Source organism: Lichenostomus cassidix, chromosome 2, assembly GCF_008360975.1.
Source record: "Lichenostomus cassidix isolate B80296 chromosome 2, HeHo_3.0, whole genome shotgun sequence".
Classification (NCBI taxonomy): Eukaryota; Metazoa; Chordata; class Aves; order Passeriformes; family Meliphagidae; genus Lichenostomus; species Lichenostomus cassidix.
The window spans coordinates 55,472,207-55,493,885 of NC_139482.1; the positions used below are offsets into that span (position 1 = coordinate 55,472,207).

At 36.1% G+C, this 21,679-nt stretch overlaps 1 protein-coding gene across 8 annotated transcripts in view; it reads right to left on the minus strand.

The window, feature by feature from the left end:
- Nucleotides 1-21,679, minus strand: part of LOC146441403 (solute carrier family 12 member 7-like) — a 64,754-nt gene that overhangs the window by 26,652 nt on the left and 16,423 nt on the right. For all 8 annotated transcript variants that reach the window (XM_085051621.1, XM_085051620.1, XM_085051622.1 and 5 more), the window contains exons 3-13: nt 21,233-21,355; nt 20,302-20,448; nt 19,495-19,549; nt 17,093-17,223; nt 14,776-15,017; nt 13,055-13,266; nt 8,673-8,840; nt 6,952-7,050; nt 6,222-6,279; nt 2,104-2,278; nt 129-247 (exon numbers count right to left, since the gene is read on the minus strand). In XM_085051621.1, the coding sequence (XP_084907747.1) occupies nt 129-247; nt 2,104-2,278; nt 6,222-6,279; nt 6,952-7,050; nt 8,673-8,840; nt 13,055-13,266; nt 14,776-15,017; nt 17,093-17,223; nt 19,495-19,549; nt 20,302-20,448; nt 21,233-21,355 (1,529 nt within the window). The remainder of the gene's footprint in view (nt 1-128; nt 248-2,103; nt 2,279-6,221; nt 6,280-6,951; nt 7,051-8,672; nt 8,841-13,054; nt 13,267-14,775; nt 15,018-17,092; nt 17,224-19,494; nt 19,550-20,301; nt 20,449-21,232; nt 21,356-21,679) is intronic.

Sequence of the window (21,679 nt, forward strand, 5' to 3'; positions counted from 1 at the left end):
CCCATTATCAAATAGGAATATAATTTACTAAAAAACAGTCTAACGTAAAATGAAAAATAATTACCTAGTTAATTTAAAAAGAAAATACTATTTAACTTAAGAACACAAAACACCACACTCATACTTACATTGAAAGAATTGGTGCTACACTGTCCAATGAAGCTATCAAAATTCCTATTTCACAAATACCAGCAGTGAGGAGCAGAGCCCAAGTTGGTTCTCCATTTGCTTTTCCATGGCCAAATATCTAGTTCAATTCAAGTTAACAGTACAATTAGGGAAAGCTGTTAATTATACAGTTATGAACTATGGTGCAAATAATGAAGTAACTTAACTCAGTTCTAACTGGAACTAAAAGTAGTAGTTACAAAGAAAAATCATGCAGTCTATACTATGAAAAGCCAAAACGAAAATTGCAAAATGCACATTTCCAATATGAATTAATGTTTACTAAAGTAAGCAATGACTACATGTCTTTATAGTCCTACTGCAGCTGTTGTTGAAATATTCTTAAGTAAATTAAAAACCATATGCATAAGAGATTCATGCCTTGTAAAAAGCTAATATATTTTAGGCCAGTGTTTTTTGTAATATAGAAATTAGGTGTCAATTCAGTACTTCTCAACATAATATTCACCCTTATAGAAGACTTAGATAAGACTATGATCCTGCACAGATCCCTACCAAAATCCATTTTGCATGTGGTAATTTCCTTTGTGGAGAACTCTATCCAGCTATACTGGGGACAGATGGCAAAACGCTTTGCCTGAAGTTCCAGTCGTATTTATTCTCCTCCATATTCCTCAATTCAATTGCAGAAATTAAGTCCTCATTCATTCTCCATACTGTCTTCTTTCTTTAGCTTCCTGTCCTCCATCAAATTTCCTACCATTATATTAAAATCCCCTTTTTTCCTACTCACGTTTCATGTCTTTTGGGTATTTTCTTAAATATGTCATACTCTTGCTTTTCTGTTAATCTCCTTGCATTCATTTCCTTGATTGTCCATGCAGTAGCCATATCACTCCAAATCTGGATGCAAGTGCATCCTCAAATGTTAAATCCCTCTTTAAATATCTTGCTTCTCTTCAATTCCCTTTCTCTCACTTCCCAAACCACAAATCTTTTCCTTCTGATTCTTCACTCCTCTCAAGTCTAACTCTGAAGAAGTGTAATCATACTGTCACCCTCTCAGTTTCAAATTTCTGCTTCAGGCAAAAGTAAATTTTTTTTTTGTTTCTCTTTCTCTATACTACCCAGCACTTACAAGCTGCTGCATTACAACCCCTTTCCACTGACACGTCAAACATCACCACTATTCAGTCTTTCCACCCTAGTATACCCAGTGTATTTACTTCCTGTTACAGATACAGATAGTCTTGCAAGTCTTGAGCTAAGTTTTCAAACTCTAAACTTCATCACAGAGATCACAGTTTTGCTCTCCAGACACTATTAACTTCTGGAGTTTTATTTACTTATTTTTAACTCAAGTCCAATTGTCCAGGTTTTGCAGAAGCAGCCCAGCAAGAATTCCCTCATCATCTTATGTTTACCAGCTCCCTTACTTTGAGAAAAATCTGATTAATTTCTTTTTAAAACATGGAGAGATGTTGGAACAAATCTTCACATTTGGAGTCATGGAATAGAATTCAATTGTTACACCTTTGCTGACTTCATTTAACTCACAAAAATGCATAAAAATTAGAATTTTATAATATGAGAAGTGTTATGCAGTTCCAAAGTGTGATTAAATAACTCTGTTCACAAATACAAGCAATAAACACAGCCTGGAGTCTAGAATTTCTGTTATTAGTTGCTTCTTAGCTAATTTACTTCCATTTATAGAATATCTATATTCTCAGTTTGGAACCACTAACTTGTATGTGTAAGAACAAATATAATTAAATTGCACTGCACCAGAATATTGAAGCTCAAACTTTGTCCTACAATAGCCCGATCTATGATTCTACACAAATAAAACCAAGCTCCAAATATTTTCTTCACATTCTACAGGAACAGCAGAAGTAATGCCTAATTTTTTTTTTTTTCAAAATAGAAGCCACGTTAGAGATACTGTAACTACAAGAACAAAAAACATCTCACTTGAATAAACGGTACAATGCCATCTCTTGCAATGGCCTGCAACAGACGGGGTGCACCAGTGAGACTCTGGAGACCAGCACCACATGTTGAAAAGAATGAACCAATCACAATAACCCATGGAGAAGGCCAGGCCAGTGTACCAACCACCAGATTTCCATTAACTGCTTCTCCAAACCTTAGGAAAGAACAGGAGAAAGAAAAATAATTAAAAGAAAACAAAAAAGAGACAGTAAGCATTAAAATAACTTTTACTATGGCTTCACCACACACATTCCAATCTTTTTAGACAACAGCTCTTTTTAACAGTAAACATTAAGTTACAATATGCACTACAAGATTTCCCAACCAAGCAATCTCTCTTTATTGTGCTATTATAAAGAAGACATTATAATTGCTTCACATTAAATGCTGCCTCTAAGCAGACATGCTGCAGTTATCAGCTATCTTGGCAAAATTTTCAGAATTAACAGCAATAGTAGGAGTATATACATATGTATCTTACAGATTCTTGTGACAGCTAGGAACTAGATTGCAGAAATCTGTTCCACTGGTGATACAAGTACACCCTGGAACATAAGCAGGAGATTCACAAAAAGCATTAGCCTTTCCTTTTAAAAGACGTGTGACACTGACATACAACAAGTAAGCAGAGAAATTACTAGACATAACCATTTCAGGTCTTCCACATATTCTGACTATTGTGCTACCTGATGCAATTTTTAATTTGCTAATACAAACAAGTGGGTAGAAGTCAGGAAGAGGTGCTACCATGAGTCTTGAGAGTCCCATCCAATACTTCAACCTCCGGAGTTTTTTTAGATACCTAACATCATATTAATTTAAGCATAACTTGAATAAACTCCAAAAAGGTTATTCCTCCCTCATCCCTCCTTCATAGTGACAGTTTTGTTTTAAAAGCAAGTAATTCTTGTAGTTCATCTACAAGTTCTTGTAGTTCATATTACTGCTGTTAGTAAGCAGCCAAAATTAATTTTAAGGCTTTCTATACTGTGATAGCACCATTATTTTTTCCCAATATGTTCAGGTTTTTCAAAGTAAAAACACCAGAGGAAAAGTCTACAGAAATGAAAGAAGAGAAAAACTAAGAAAAATTAAATGCTTCTTATTTTTTCAGACCTGTTTTTAAAATAGGGTCAAGAAGCACAGAAATAAAGTGAATATGGTAAGCCAGTGTTCAAATTATTGCATATGCCAAAGTCTGGATGCATGACTACATACTATTTTCAGCAGATGGAAAAAAAAGGTAAATCACATTCCTCAAAATTAAAAGACAGAAACCATATTATGCTTCTATAACAAGATTTACGCAACTGCATGACGGTGTGTTTCTTGGCTAGCTGAGCTGCCCTTACGCCGTCAATTGTAGGGGCAGCGCGAGATGGGACCGCTCAGGGTGACACAGGTGGCGCAGGTGGCAACGCGTCACGGCAAGCTTCCGGCAGCTGCCTGGGGGCTAGGGCTTACGGCGGAGCAAGGTGAACAAAGGAGGCATAGACCCTCCGGCTGGGGGTCTTCAAATCAGGTTTATTAGGGTAAAGGCGGGTCAAAGCTTCAGGCGCAGCAGGAGGAAAGACACCCAAGACGGAGATCCCAGCGTGCTCCAGGACAAAGTTAAAAGAGGACAGGAAAGGGGAGTGGTTAACTCCGAGGAGCCAAGCAGGGAAGGGGAAAGGGGCGGAACAGGGTAGAAACTAGGGGGAACAAACCAATAGGTAAAGAACAGGGAGGGGTACAAAAGTGGGGATCCAATGGGTTGCCAAACTGGGGGAGAACATTCCAGAACTAAAACCATAAGGGGAATAGGGGAGGAGGAGAGCGCGGGGCCAATCCATAATTCCTGGGACGATTACATAATTTGGGGGCCGCAGGGGATCCCGGTTCTTCACCACAACCAGGAGGGCACAGGTCTGTCACTCATACCCAGCTTTTTCTTTCCTGGTAGCAATCCCCTTGCGGCTGGCCCTCCGGCCCCATACGGGGCTGAGCCACCGCAACAACTGCACATTTGTTCATAGTTCAAATTCTAATGCCTGTTTTTTAACTAAAGAAAGGATAGGAATAACTTGAAGAGATGAAAGAGACAGACAAATGCACAACCTACTTTTTCCCGTTGCAGATATGACAATCATAATGAAAAAAGCCTCAAAACCCAGTTTATAAACCAGACTAAGAGTCTGTACATTTTACTTGTTTTGCTGGATTTCAGCCAAATAACTGGCAGTAATGTAAATGAAAGTTCAAGGATTCAAGGCTGTTTCTACAACGCAATCTGCTCTAATGATAGATAACAGCTTACAAAATTCCCTTCCTGCCCTTTACATTTCAAAAATGTGAGTTTATAGATGTTAGCTCTGCATTAATTTCTTATTTCAGAATTTATTTACTATTTCCTAGGCAGTTTGATTTGGCTTTTATATTCACTGTGAAGAAAAAACTATCAGCAATACCATTTTAAAGCAAAAATTACAGAATCACAGAACAGGTAAGGTTGGAAGGGACCACAGTGTATCATCTGATTCAACATCCATGCTCAAGCAGGGTTATCCTAGAGCACATTGCACAGAATTGTGTCCAGCAGTTCTTGAATATCTCCAGTGAGGACAACCTCTCTGGGTGATCTGTTCAAGTGCACAGTCACTTGCACAGTAAAGAAGTTCTTCCTCATATTCAAGTAGAGCTTCCTGTGCATCCATTTCTGCCCATTGCTTCTTATCCTGTGGGCTGACACCACTGACAAGAGCCCAGGTCCATCGTCTTGGCACCCCTCCTTTAGTTACTTAAATACATTAAATACATTGATGAGGTCCCCTCTCAGTTGTGTCTTCTTAAGGCTGAACAGGCCCAGCTCCCTTAGCCTTTCCTCATAAGAGATATGCTCCAGTCCCTTTATCATCTTCACAGCCCTTCACTGGATCTGCTCCAGGATCTCCACGTTTCTCATGTACTAAGGGGCCCAGAAATGGACACAGCAGTCCAAAAGCAGCAGAATATAGGGCAGAATACAAGGGCAGGATCACCTCCCTTGGCCTGCGGGCAATGCTCTTCCTCCTAATGCAACCCAGGATAACACTGGTCTTCTTGGCCACAAGGGCATACCACTGGCCCAGTGTAGAACTCTGGGGGACACCGCTAGTTACAGGCCTCTGACTAGACTCTGCCATGACCCTCTGGGATTTGCCAGTCAGCCATTTCTCAATCCACCTCACCATCCACACTTCTCGAGTCTGCCTATGAGGATGCTGTGAGAGACAGCGTCAAAAGCCTTTCATGGATCCCCTGCTGCTTCTTGTATTATCCAGCTTTTAACTTATGGTTTTCCTTCTAATGAAATAAGTTGTCTCCATCAACTTCACCACCTTTTAAACAATATCCCAATGCCACTGCTTTACCACCAAAAGTAAGCACGGGCCTTATTAGAAAAGAGAACCAGACACCAGGAAGAACACAAATGTGAAACCTAACAACACATTCATCTTAACCAACTTCTCCTAATGGAGAAATTGATCAAAATCTGCAGAGATTCTCTTCATAGTCATGTCCATCACATTTATTCCCTTCACACTTCATATTATGCCTTAAATGTCATCAGGCAATTACATGGTTGAAAATTGATATGACTCCTGATGTACAACTGGTATTTTAAAACAAGAAATAGTCACACATCCAGTGGAAATCATACGTCTGACAGTGCACTGCATTCTTATAAACTCCCCTTGTCATGTAACTCTCACTTTTTTTTCTTTGATCCTCAAAAGCCTATTACTTCTCCCCAAAATAATACCCCCTTATCCCCATCCGTCAGCTCTGCAAATACTAATTATGACTTTCTCTGTCAAGAACATTTTATTAGGCTGGTTTAACTTCAAATATTTATCTTAGATTCTGCTTCTGCTTCTTGAAGGGATACAATCTGATAACCTGACCAGTTTTTGTAGCCATCTCAGTTTAACAGACAAGGTTTCCCTCCAGTTTTAACCTAAGCAAAAGAAATATAAACCACATACATGTTTCACAGAGGAACCATTAATAAGTCTTATTAATATAACCTATTATTATACATACACTCTCTGTAATATTAGTAGTTGAATATGACTTACTTATCTCTTAATATCACACCTTCTATACAGGCACCAAACAGTACTATACAGGAGAGATCTGTTACTGAGACTGAAGGAAGATTCCTCTATAAAAAATAGAGGAAACCCCACCCTTTTCCACCTAGGTATGAAATGAAAATCCCCATGACAATGAAGTGTGTGTGTGTGTGTATGTGTGTTTGTGTTTCCTGGTTGCTTTTTGTTTGGTTTTTTCAGTTGTTCCCTGATACTATTTTTTTGTTTATATTCTTTATGACTGTATTTGATACAAGTGATTTGTGAAGTACTGGAAGAAGCCAGTTCATACATCATGAAACAGAACAGGTATTTTCTCATACAAACAAGCAAGTACTTGCATACTCTAGGTTTTAAAGGACCAACAACTTCTATTGCTGTTTGTTTGGTTTAAGATTTGGTTATACTGAGTATAACAACAATCTGCCAACTGATGCACAATGTTAAAAACCCTGGGATCACCTGACTAAAAATATCAGTTATATCTTCGAATTTGAAGGACTAGTAGAATGTAGAATATATATATTTGTTAATAAAATTTGGCATATTTTAATAATATTTATATATAATACCAATATTTTAGATAAATATAAAATATTTTGTTTCAGGTTAGTTTTCATTCATTTTGTACTCAGGAGTCTCTAATGACTTTCCGATGATAACCATGTTTTACTGACAGAATGCAGACTAGAAAAAGTCACCATATAAAGGATACAAATAAAAGATGTAGTTGAAATAGCCAAAATTGTTCCAGTAGGAATAGACTTCTGAGCATCCTTTAGATCTCCAGATCTGTTTGAACCTGCCATAATACCTTAAAAAGAGACAAAATTATGTCATAAAAACAATTAATAATAACTCCATGTTAAAAACTAATAAAATAAGAACATCTAATTTTGATTTTAACTCAGGGATTACCAATGGAGCAGACTACAGAAGTATATTATAATCCCACACAAATCCTCAATTTATACCTTCATTTTATTCAGAAATTTGTGTTACTGCCCACTTGACTAAGCAAATCCTATAAAGATCAGTAAAAAAACAGATTAAAAAAACTTTTCAAGCATAGCCTCAATCGTTCTTGAAATTAAGAAATACAAGGAGTAGCAAAATATGGGCTGGACGTTATAAATTAATAGGGATTTAGCAATTTTAGCCAGTGTGACCTAATCCGCTAACTTTCTGCCAAACAGACCATCATAATAACATATGCAAGCAAATCAATAAACTAACAAATAAAAGCATAGAAGCAAAAAAGGAGCAGGCAAAAAGAATGGTTAGAAAAATCACACGTACACATGCATGTGTGTGGCTAGCACAGGTCTTCCCATGAGAACTTTCTCCTGTGTTTTATAAACAAAGATAAAGTTTGGATGTTGTTAAAACAGTGTCTCGAGATTTGGACAGTTCAGGCCTGGCCAATCAGGCCTAGGCGGAGGTTTCTGGCTGACCAATCTGGGTGACCTCTGAAAAGTCTATATAAACTGAAATCAAAATAATAAAGGTCTCCTTTTCTTGCCACACTGAGAACCCGGGTCCTTTCTCTGCTAGCGGCTCAACAGTGACACATGTGAATCTAAAAAGAGAAGTATTTTGCAGCACATACTGTGACAGGAGGGAAGAAACCCATACAATAACTATTTATTTCCCCTCTCCTAGAATTGACCTGATCTCTGGAAGCAAAAACACAGAAGCTAATGTTAAGATGTTCCAGTGCAAAAACATTGTCAAGCTTCATGGAATGAAACATTAACCAGGGTTACTGTTGAGATGTTGATAAGAATCTGAAGTAGAGAAATGGGAACAGTGGCATCCAAACAGTGAATACAAAGGGATGCTTCCCCTTGATATTAAACTAGCAAACAGTGCTGTGACTTCTTACTGGAGTTCTCTTGTGTTGCTTGATATTACAATTGCTTCAGCTGGGACTTTTGAAGAAAAACATGTCTGGTTGTTTCAGTCAAGCATGAGCTTAGGAAAATTAAATACTAGTCTAACCTTAAGCTAGACAAAAAAGTCTACACAGTTAGTGTGGCAAAAAAAAATCGGACATTTAAACAAATCCCAGGCAGTTAACCAGGCAGATTGGATACCTGAAGAATCATTTTAATATTAAACTGTTCTCTCAGGCCTTTGAAGATTAAAGTATTATAAAGGTATGCATTTTATTTTGAATAAGCATTTAGTAACACAAGGGTTTTGCTTTCTTTCCAGACACAGAAATAGTCCTCAAACAGATTTCTTGTTTAAGTCCTATAACCTCTGAAAGTCATCAGCCACCACCTACGTCTCCCTAGCACCAGAAGGTTTTAGGTACATAACCTTGGACACAAAAAGTAGCAACAGAATGTGTCACCAATAAACATACATATATGAAATTTTTTTTCCAGACATAAGTACACATCCTCATGCAAGAAAAATAGTTGTATCTACCTGTCACAGATGGGAAATAAATCCCTACAAGCATTGTGAAGTAGGTCATGATGTCTGTGAAAACATAAGGAAGTCCACCCATTTTTGACTCTTCTGATCCAGCAACTGATGGCTGATCTTTTTTCTCAACTATTGATCCTTTTTCTGAATAGGCACTCCAGAGATTATCTACAAGGTGGGGAAAAAACCAAAAGTCAGTGTCATCTCTCTGTTTCAAGACACCAGTTACTGAGAATGCAATAATCTGAGGAACTAGATTAAGCCTTTTTCTTACATAAAAATCATGAGATTTCCCAATATGATTAATACCAATTTTAACTGGCAGACATTCCAGTCCATGCCAGTAAAAATGCTGTAGTGTGAGATGTGTCGTGCAAAATTCTCTTCCTTTAAAGGAAAGCATAGTTATAGAAATAAATTCTAATGTATCTGAAGAATGTACGCATACATTGCACAGGCATACAGATGTATTCTTGTGGAAAAAATAAGGAAACTTGTCTCCAGGTTCAAGCAATCTTAGTATATACTAATATTTCTTGTTCTTGTATTTTGAGGAGCAGTATGAAAACATAACATAACTTGAATTCTTTGGCACCTGCTGTACAGAATAATCCTGGATAACAGTTCAGGATTCAGACGTTCATGGCAAAAGATTTCCACTTGGTGACAAGAGCAGGATAACCAGACTCCAGATCACTGAGAGGCACAACAACCCTAGCAGAATAGGGCTCAAATTCCCCAGCAAACTAAGGACGTTTGTTTGAAGACTGACAGAGCAAAGAGCCAGTAACTTTTGAGAGCTTGAGTAACATTTGTGGAAACACTGGTTGTGCACCTTGATAAGATTGTGAGAACAGCCCACACTGATTCTCATTTTAAAATGGGACAAGTTGTCCTATCATATGTAAAAAATAAATACTCTCCCACCCTGTCAAAAAGGCAAAGGAAGCAAGGAATTAATTTCCACAGATTGCCAGGATGACCAAACAGCCAATTTTAAGACATCCTGGACAACTTTAGGGAATATAAGTACAATATTCTAAGTCTTTATAATAGCAGAAAGTAACCTTGAGCACAATAGAAGGTGGACTTTGAACCCTAAGTGGCCAAAGATAGGGTACTCATACTCAGATTTTTAACAAAAGTCTTACAATCGGTAAGCATTGGAAGTATGGAAGTATGCATGAGAAGCAGAAGAGAAAGCAGAGCAAAGATTAAAAGTAAGTATTATTTGCTAAAGAATGCTATGTGTATTACTTCAATCAAATCAGAAGGAGTAACAGACTAATCTAGAGATAAGACTGAAGCCATAAGAAGAGTTACTGAAACAAGAGAACTCTAAATCACAGGAATTTTAGCAGAAATTTGAGGAGTGATGTAAAATAAGACTAGATCTCCAAATTAGAATCTACTCCCTGTGGAATATAAGAAAGTCCAAAAATCAGTTTGCAATTGCCAGCCAAAAGCACTTAAACACTTAATGAGCACTCAACAGCTTGTGTCCCTTATTCAGTATGACATAGGAGTGACAATAACCTGAGCATCCCAATGCATACAACTAAATTATGGAACTGTGCATGCCAGCACGAGTGGGTAAAATGGGCTTAAATATTTTGTTAAATAGAAATAATTTTCCCATTTCATAACATGTCACACAGAGCTTTCCTATGTCATTTTCAGAAAAGTTATAATCCAAATGGACTTAAAGGTTAGGGTGAGAAAAAAAAAAAAACTTTTCAGAAAAGTCCAGAAATTTGTCTGTTTTACGACCATTGCTGAGGCTCCTCTAGCAACATTTAGGATACATACACAAGATCTGGTACAATGTATCAGAACAACAGGCTACCATGAAGCAGAACAATGTTGATTAAAGCTATTTGCAGAACAGTAGCAATTTTGTTAAAGTTTAGGCCTATTTAGTCAGCCATTTGCAGAATCATTTAGTTTTGTTAGGCAACATTCACAGAAGGTGTGTAAGAGATGCATACTTACTGTATATAAGTGCCAAATAAGTGGTGTGAGGACTTAACACACTTCCTGAGACACCCCGTCGTGGTATCTGATTATCCTCAATAAAGAAATTTTAATGTGCGGAGCCTCCAAAGTCTTCACACAATGCAGAACATACATCAAGTGGAAGAAAACTCTCCTTGAGAAATCTCATCCACTTGAGCTCAAGTTTACACTAGGTATTGGAATGTGTGCTCACACTCAGCAAGTAGGACACCTAGTTCTAGAATTAGGTGTAACTGGGATAGTGAAATGCATTGTTATAGAGTAGTTCTTGTTTAGAGAAATGTTAATCAGCCAACAGAAGCAGAGCACTTATTTCCAAAAGCAGGAAAAGCAGTACTCAGCCTGACACCTCCAAGAACACTGAAAGACCTGAGGTTGACGTGAAACAGTATTGATACCCAAAGAAAAACATAAGGCCATTTCTTTCATTTAAAAATGTTACAGGGAGACACAGAAACTAAAGACTCATCAGTAGCATCTTCACATGAACAGTCGATAGCAACAATAGCAGTTGATAGAGGCAATAAAGATGGGCGTTATCTTTGAGTTCTGACAAACCTCAGTAGTTATTAACAGCTTTTCTTGAGTTTTGAAAAACTGGGGAAGCATCAACTCAAGCTTTTGAAAAAGAAAATTGTCGGAAGTCTTCAAATTCCTCGAGGGAAATATAAATGAAGACAATCCACTTATATCAGCTCAACTGTATTTCCCATGTTTTTATAATATTCCTCAACCAAGGAATCTATAGCAGACACTGGATAAGAGGAAACTCATCATATGGATTTAAAAAAAACCAAAATACAAAAAACCAAAACCAGTTCAAAAACAGAAAACAACAGGTAAATGGAAATGTAAATACAGCTTTGTAATGCAGAAGAGCCGCCAGTGAACAGCCCAAAAAAAGGAGCTAGCACCAAGATGAGAGCCTGCTGACAATACTCAGTTAATTCAAAGTTGTAGAAGGAAAACCAACTCCAAAGAACTAAAAAAACCCAAAAAAACAAAAAACAAAAAGACAAAAAACCAAACCAAACCAAAAAAACAAACAAAAAAACCCACAAAACAACCCCCCAAAAACATAAAACAAACAAAAAAAAAACCAAACCAAAACCAAAACTTATCAGACTCAGTGAGTAAACATAAGGGAATTGATGAAATTCACTATAGGTAAGCAAATAGAAGAGAATACTGGAAAACGTGTCCCTCACACTGAGCTTTCAGTAGACTCCTAATGGTCTTTTGAGATTTTTGCATTATGTGAGAATAAATAAACAAAATATACTTTTATACAGGATTGCTAGTTCAAAGAAACATTAAACAGTGAATGGAACAAAAGCAAATCTTTCCAAAAGAAAAAAAATTGTGCTCAGCCTGAAACCTCCAAAAAGTAAAAGAGCAATTTAAATCTTACAGGGTAGCAACAAATTAGAACATACAGCTGTCTTGTGTGCTGGTGCAGCAAAATTATTCATGAAAAGTTGTAGAGATGGATAAGGTAAATTATAAAATTCAAAGAACAAACTCTAAGTTACATTTCTTATAACAAGCAAATAATTTCATTTTTCATTGAGAAAATGATTTTTTTAAAAACCCACAAATTTAGATTCAGAGAAGCCTATGTTTCATTTAGAATCTTTTTCTATATTTGTACACTTTATATTTGGTGTTTTAAACTGGATTGCTATGGCAGCAGTGATTGTCTAGTTCATATGTAGCACTGCATATTTTTATAAATCAAACCTTATTTTAAGGGAAAGCAAGGAAGAGGTATCAGAGCATCCACTTAATTCCCAGAAACATTATTTGTGTGTGTGTGCGCAATACACATTTAAGATGACTCCTAAGACTCAATGCAATTGGAATCCAAGATGCCACAACTGAACAGATCTGTAAACAGAAGAAAATCTATACACTTAGTAGACTGCTTTTCTTGAATTCAATCACTAACTTGTATGCATTGGACAAGCCACAGGACTTCATTCTGATTGCACCATCTGTAAACTGGAAACAAGTTCTCCCTCAGGAGAGTTTGAAAATGTATCAATGAATGGCTTATTGAAATGTGTGTTTAGCATACACATTAAAAAGAATAGCTGTGATAAGCACCTTTATTACTTTTTTGATTGAACAATAGCTTTTGAAGGAGTACCCATAAAACTCCAATTACCCCCAAATTAAAGCACTTGATACTAATATTCTAAAACCAGATGAAAATTTTATAGGAAGAAGCATGCTCAAGGTAGCAATCTTTCCCACATATTAGAGGTAATGAAGTAGTGACAGACCAGACCACTATATTACTGACCACCTGCTGACCAAATTTATAGTGTCCAAAAATTTTTAAATCACTCTCCTTTCCAACTTACCAGTTAGAACTCCACTCATTATTCCTGGAATCCCTTGAATTTCAGTTACATTATTGAGACTAAAGTAGTCATCACATGTAGCATTAAGCAAAGAACTATCACAGAACAGGCGCCACAAACGTGTAGTCTTTGTTTCATTATTGCTTTCAGTAAATTTGGCACAGACATCAAAGCTGCGTTTTGACAATGTACGGTTTCCAAGGAGACAGATACTATAAACAAGAAAAATAAAATCAGTGTTCCTTCAATACAGGACTGTGAATTAAGCCATTTTTTGTCTATTAGACTACTTCAGAAACCTCTTATTAAAGAAACACAAGTTTCATATAGAAATAGGTCAACATTTTTGATCATGCTTATCTTCTCCGTGGAAGACTTGGCATTGTGTTACAGGCACAGTCCACAAATACTGCTCTAGTGCTCAGTTCGTAATGCAATTACCAACACTTCAAAGTAATATTGAATCTGTAACAATCTGTCCTAGGCTGCAATATAGATGTATTTAAGTATTCTATTACCACCAGCTGTGGGCCGTTAGCTGCTATCACATGCTAATGACCCACCCCGGATGACAGACAATGGGCCATCAGGGACCCACCACATGACTCATGGACTTATCCCATTGTGGGATGCTCTGCCCAGGAGGGTGGAGCCAGGTGTTCCCACCTGGATATAACCTGGCCTTGGAACTGCCTGAGGGAGCCCTGTCTACTGGGTTCCCAGAGGACACTGGACCTTCAGCTGGAGACCAGATCTTCACAGGATCACCGCTTGAACTGAACTACTTCAGTCGGACTGCTACCACCACCCTAACAGGGTGTCAGGTTGTATCTTACTTTGTCAGTGCTTTTCCTTGTATTATTTCACTTATTTTTAATTTCAATCCTGACTTGTGATCTCCCACTGGTTTGTTTTCAAACCAAAACATATTTATACAGCAAAAAGATAACTCTTATTATAAGTGTCATGCAGAACTGAAGTTATCAGCCTATTCTGATAATGTCTCAAGCAATATAATTTTGTTTTCTCTTTTAACAGAAAAAGATGCACAAAAGTGTAACTCGCTCAACGGGATAAAGTAAAATGCAGCTAATAACTGGAGTAAAGAAATGATTCTTATTGAGCTAAGAGTTAAATACATTGAAGGTGTTGAGAAGCAACGTGTCATGCATAACAACAATAAAAAATTACTCTATTAACAGGAAAGCCTTCACAAACAGTGAATTTAAACACTTCAATGTCTCAATTTTAAGTAGAGAGAAATGGAAGTTTCAAAAATTTTCTCATAACACAGAAAGCTCAGAAGTATGTTTCTTTCATACCTATGGTTCACAGCTACAATTTTTTAAACCTTTTTACTTTATTCTACAGGTGTTACTTCAAATCTTTAGACAAAGCAGTTACATTTACGGTCAGCAAAACCCACCTTCTTGTTCATTAGGTGTGGATGGAATAACAGCCAGTAATTTTAAGCACCAAAGAACATTTTTTAGAGTTATCTTCTCTTATGAAAAATGAGAGAGAAATTTAGATATGTAACTCAGAATAACAAATGAGCACATCAATACCCAAACTACATAAACCTACCACTGAAACTAAAGTGGTTGTATTTTGAAGCTTAGCTTAAAACATGAAATGGTTACAGCAGCTATTCCCTCCCTGCTCTTTTTTTTTCTTTTTTTCCTTTTAAATAACCCACAGAACTTGGATACGACACTTACGGAAAGTCAGGTGGGTCAAAAGCAGTCTTAATAACTCCAGCATATATGGCAATGATGGAAAGAATCACACAGGCAAGGAAGACCAGTGCAAGTTTGTTGACATACTTTACTCCCACAAAAACTACTATGGCCATCAGAATGATAATGCATGTTCCATAGACTCTCATGTTGTTCAGCATAGCCTCTGTTTCTTCACCAACATCTTCCACTTTAAATATAGCAGCACTTGGAGAAATATAGGTCTGCAAGTGATATGGCAAACTATCATACATGTAATAAAGAACATTTTATTAAATCATTTACTTGAACTACAAAATCTAACCTTCCATACCAGTTTTGCTTTTACAAATGAGTTTAGCCAGATCATTTGGGCATTTAGAAAGTGTAGAGATAAAAGGAAGGGAAAGCTGAGGGAGGGAAAAAAATAAGTTTTGAGAATAAGATACAGGTTTTCTCCAGCTTCTTCTCTCTCATTAAAGAGTTTCCACTCCTCATATTCATGTGTCTCCCAGATGGGGAACAACTGCTAAGGAATTGGAAGGGGAAAGGAAGTAGCACATGACAAAAATTAAAAGCCCCAAACCATAAACTGACTGAAACAAAATATGAAGCATGAAAAAAAAGTATAACAAAAACCTAAAAATATTTTCAATATTATAGACCCTATATTGTACTTCATAAAATTTTAATCTAAAGTTGCAACAGCACAATTTAAGATTAGTGTGACAAAGCTTAGTCAGGTGCTAAACAGACATTTTGAATTTCTGCAATTTCAAACAAGAGTCTCTTACAGATCTCTTTCTTAAATTTTGGCATGTTCTGCCTGAAAAGAAGTTGAAAACATAGCTTATAGGACTCATACTGTTAAATGCATGTAAGAAGACAAACTAATCTGTAGTCCTGAGACATCTGTGTACGACAGTACACAACAATATCTTTATTTCTTCCTCTAGCACCCCTAAAAAAACTGCTCTCTGCTCAGCAACTAGGGCTTGAATATCAGGTCTTGAGGCAACTCCAGTCCTTGAAAAAAAACCTGCTAAAATGACTATTCTTAAATAATATAATTCCTAAAGGTAGGAAGAAACTTTGAACAGGAGGCTACCATGATATGTTTGTAAGTAAAATCCAAAAATAGATGTAGACAATTCTTTACTAGAATTTTCTTAGATTAAATTTAAGATTAGTAAATTAATATTTACTAAAATGCTGGAAGAGATTAAAATTGTCACATCACAGAAAAAAATGAAAGCAAACTGAAAAAATATTAAAGATATTGTTAGAAAACCCTACATTGTGATGTTGCAGAAGTTTTAGGCTCTGTATGGAGGTACTCCAGAAGATTTTCTTGTGGATTTTGTTGCTCTGCTGTTCACAGCCTTTGCCAGGGAAAACCACAGACAGATGTCTGATACCTGTTTCTCCAAATAATCCATGTCCCAGTGGAGAAAAAAAAAACCCGCAATACTCATGCCTTGCAGGTATGACAGGGATTTATTCTGAAGTCTTTGTCAGATATCCTGGGCAGCATTTTACTTTAAATTCTGTAACTGAACCCCATACATTTTTATCAACAACACAAACCCAGCATGACTTTCTAATAGGGAGAACAGTGCACCAAATTCAATCCACAATTAAACATGTGCTCATGTTGCTACCATAGATCAGATTACAAAAGCAACATTAATGAAGACTGTCTCTAATTCAAATTCAATAAAGCCTGAATTTGATTACATGGATCATAATAAGTAACAAGAAAGAATTCTGAAGTACCTCCTGTGCATATCTTCAGTTTCTGATATGATGACCAATAACTGGCCCCTTCTGGATGAAGCAAAGCCATAGTAGCTCGGCCACTGCCACACAGGCAGTCTTCCACAGCATCTTTGCAAATATATGAAGATTCAGAGCCAGTAGTTTGGAAATGAAGTGGGATAGATTATTATTGCCTCATCGGAGATATGCCCTTCATGTTCTTGACAACTTTTCACTGGGCAGCAGTGAGTTACCCTGATAACGCTTGCCTGATCTAGGCTTGCAGACTATCATTTGAAAAGAGAAGATTTCAGCTTGGTTCCTACATTAAGTACATCAAATAGCCTTTAATTTATTTTTGTATTACTGATAAGAATTTAACATTCTTAAATAGTCACGAGTAAGAATAAATATCAACATCCTGAAAATGTAGTACCAAAACATTAGAAATCACCAAAACCAATCACCAAATTAGAATGCATTTTAGACCATTTAGAACATTTATCAGTAACCTCCCAAAACAGCCCAAATACATTTAGTCTTAAGAGAAGCCACTACTTACCAATAAAATTTCAATGGTTCCAAGAATGTACATTGCTCCTGCAAAAGTTGTGCCCAAATAGAAACAAAGTCCCACTGCTCCACCAAACTCTGGCCCTAAAGATCTTGAAATCATGTAGTAAGAGCCTCCAGCTGTGAATTTAAAAAAACAAAACAAACAAACAAAAAAAAAAAAATACACAAAACACCTCCAGGCCTTCAGATTAAGAATGACAGTAGAGTACAAAAACTTGATTCGTTCAATCAACATAATCAACATAACCACTGCATGTGTCTCCACTGGCATGCGCAACATGTTCATGACAAGATTATAGTCAGTATCTATACCAACTAGGCACTTAGAATGTACGTTTCAAGATTAATATCCCCATGTGCGTTTCTGGGGAACAAAAAGTAAAGACCAAAGAAAGAAGAAAAATTCCACAAGTTGAACAGAAGTAAATTAGAAAAGGATATACAGGTGTAAATAGATGTGAATGAATCTTTAGTTTCTAACCTCAAGCTGTTCCTCTTCAAAAAACGAATTTCCAAAATAATTGCTTTATGAGACAAGGACAAGATATTTTCTACTGATTTACATTCTTTTTATTTTCTGTATATGAAATCATTGCCACTTCCACTACAGACCACTTTTTTTTAGTACAATTTAAAAGGGTTAGGTAGGGATTGCTTTTTCTTGTCTACTTATACACTATTCACTTTGACCCTGAGTTTTTCAATTCTTCTCACTCTTACTTCCCATACATATGCATCGTCTTTCTTTAAATCATAAACTAAACCACCACCACCACCCCATTTTCATTGCACTATTTGCCCTTCAATAAGGCTCTAAGTTTCAAGCTCTTCATATCTTTTTACTAGAATGTTACCAAACTCCCTCATTCAAACTCTTCCTCTGGTTCCCTCTCCAACTACTCTTGAGTTCATTATATTTGTCCCAATTGTGACAACTGAGAAAGATGGAGGAGACAGAGAAAGAAAGTGTTTGATTTTAAATAAACATACATCAATGTGTAGAGTCTGAAGCTATTTTTCGTAGAATCATTAAGTTTAGAAAAGACCTCCAAGATCATTAAGTCCAATCACTAACGCAACACTACCAGGTCCACCACTACACCCTGTCCCTAAGAACTATAGCTACTTGTTTTTTGAACACTTCCAAGGATGGCAATTCCATCACTTGCCTGGGCAGCCTGTTCCATAGGCTTCAATGTTTTCAATATGAACAAATGAGAAACTAATAAAGATATTATGATGCATCACTGATCCTTCTACTAAAGATAATGTTGCATATAACGGCAAAAGAAAGGATCCTGCTGCTCAGGTCTCCCTCAAACCTAAGTTCTTATCTGTGCTTTCTGCCTTCTTCATATATTCCAGCACAAGTATCACTTTTCTAAGAAACTGGCACCATCAACAAAAATGAAAATTAATACCTCTCTAGTGTAAGAACTGCCAGCTTCAAAGGCTATGACAGATGCTAAACAAAACCTTTACAATGAACTTTAAAAATATGAAAGGGAAAAGAGCAGAACATTTTAGTTATGTGTGCACTGATTTGAATAACTCCATTTTATTATAAAACACAAGTATTTCAAACAAAATCATCTCTTGTATTTTTATTTCATATATGGTACCATATCCATTAAATACATTTATAATAGAATTATTCTACTCTACACAAATGGTAGCTTTTACTTTTGCCCAACAACTTCAGTAATAGTTCTGAAAACTCTTACTGAGCTGCAGAAGCTCTGCAAGAGAGAAACTATTTTAAGTTCATTACATAAACTATTCAGAGTTCACACCATTCCTGAACACCAGAACTATCAATTAATGTGTCAAGAAACTGAAAAGGATAAGAGCTTCAAGGGCTAACTGATTTTGCATCTAAAAAAAAAAAATCCTCATTATTTATGAAGCTGAATCAATTTATCTATCCTGAAAATTTAAGGAGATGAGCAGAATCTAGAGTGCTTATATAGAAAAATATTTCTGCTATCAGACCAGATACTATTCTTGCAGAAAACAAGATAATTAACTCCAGTGTTTAGATGGAATGTAGGCAAATTCAGGAGAGAAAAAAGTAGTAGCCTTATTTGTAAAGAAATTTGCTTTGTGTGAAGACCAGTCTCCATTAATTCAAATTATAATATTTTAACTTTCATTAAAACAGGATCAATTGATTGATGACAAAGATGTGTTGTAGATTATAACTCCCAGAAGGTCTAGATAAAAGACTGTACCTCACATTGAAACATTATTTCTAAAATCAATTAAAAGAAATTATGCATTTGACACAAAAGCATTAATTCTGATATTTGAGACTATAATAATTTCTCATCCCAGCTTTAAACTTCCATCATTTGACAATTTGCCATTTAAGATAAAGTTCTTCATTACCTGGAACTACACCATTTGTTGCTATAGCACTCATTGAAATTGCTGTTAGCATAGTCTGTGGAAAGATGAAATAGAGGAAACTTAAAATACCAGCGTTTTGGAGGGTTTTTTTGGAAGATTGAGCAAAACAGTAATCAAACAAAACTAGATTTTTTTTTTTAAAATCTAAGATGTTTAATTGTGGATATCCATGCAAATCAAGTACTCAACTTTTCAGTAGAAGATTCCATTAACTTAGATATTTGAGACAGTATTTAAAAATAATTGGAAGAATACAGACTACTGAAGATACTTAAAATAGTATGATCAGTATTCCAATTAAAAAGTAGTCAAAACTGACCGTAACATTGTTATGACAACATCTAGTAGTGGTCTCACATTCTAAAACATTACATTATGGACATAATGTTGTGGTTTGATTTGTACTTTATTATTAATTTTTGTATTTGTAGTTTATTATACAACTTCAGTTCTGAAGCTATAAAAAGCAGAACAGTTCAGATCTCAAATACTGTATTTGCTAAAGGTCGTTTTAATAAAACTGATATAATACTTCAAACGAAAGTTTACTTTGATCAACTCAAAAGAATGTCCATACCAGTTAGGATGACACGTGACACTCACTGCTTAAACACATAACCCATCTCTCTCAGTTTAACCATATTGGTTAAATATAAGTACAATTTAACCAATATGATTAAATATGATTATTTTTCCCTGATACTCATATATTAGAAGGTATCAGTATCCTTGCAACAGAGGATCTGGCCAAGCGTTTAAAACAAAAATAAAATAAGGTTGACTTACACAAGCACAACACATGAACACGATGATGAAAGACTCGAGAACTCCAGCTGTTCCCACAATCCATGTTAAACGCAGGAAAAGGATGACTCCCAAGATGTTTTGCAAACAGGGAAGATACACACCAATAAAAGTGCCCATACGTGGACCCTGGAAATGAAGTTAGAACATCAATTCCTTCCCACTAAAAAATTTAAATCCATAAGCACTTTATTCTACAGACCCTTATCACAAATGCCAACTGAAATGGAATGGTAGATTCAGAGTGTCTAGCTTTGCAAATTTGCATATGGTATTTATGCAGAAAAATTCCTGGAAAGAGAGAAAACTATTTGTGATAGCAAAATCTCTTATTACACAGGAATTAGGATGAAACTTTGGTAGGGATAGGATGTCCCTTCATTTGTTGATTACAATGCTTTACAAACTTTCTTCTGAAATACCAGTTACAGGCTGAAGGTAAGTCACTGCCATAATCAATATATTGTTTATATGCTGTAAAAAGTTGATCACAAATTGCCACACAGCTGGCACAAAAATTATATTAAATAGTATTATCAATTTTTAAAACAGGCGGACAAGAGGGAGGCAGGTAACAGGTTCTGATGCTTGTACAAGTTCACAAGGAAGAAGTAAAGAAAAGGAAGAAGAAACTGGGTATACTCCATGTTTCAGATCCTAGGTAAAACATGGCTTTGCACATGTTTTACCTAGGGGTTTTACAGCAAAGTCTTGCTAAAATATGCTAACAAGAACATCAAATTAACACAAGTCCTACTGCAGCTGCTTCAGTTCTAAATACAGTATTATAAATCTTTATATTTATCAGTATTATAAATCTATTTTTAGGGGTCCACATATTCTCTTTTGAGGTTTAAAAAGGCTCCTATTTGTAGCTAGCTTTGTTGAGATAAATTATCAGAGGTCTAAATACCTTGATTTCCTTTCGCTTGCTGTCTTCATCTGCTTCATGTTCCACCACTCCTTGAGTCAAATTAGTGTAGTTTGCTAGTTTGTTCAGAAGGGATGACACCATGGGATTACTATCCATTTCTTCCTGTTGGGTTTTGAGAAATACTGCATTTATTAAATAGATTTTTTTTAAGTCATCATTTTATGATAATACTTCAAACACATACTCAACAGGTCAGCCCTGACTCACCCAAATAAAAAACTTAGCATGACAAAACACCAGTCAGCTTTCAACCAACAAGTGCTCAATTCTTTCTAGAAGTTTAACACTACATGGCTATGTTACACCATTTCTTTCATATTTTTACACTATCTTACAATATGCAGCTCGAATATAAGGAAAACCTAGAGAAAGACTACTGTTAATTTAAAAAAATCTATTTTTATCACAATACAGTCTTTAGCAGAT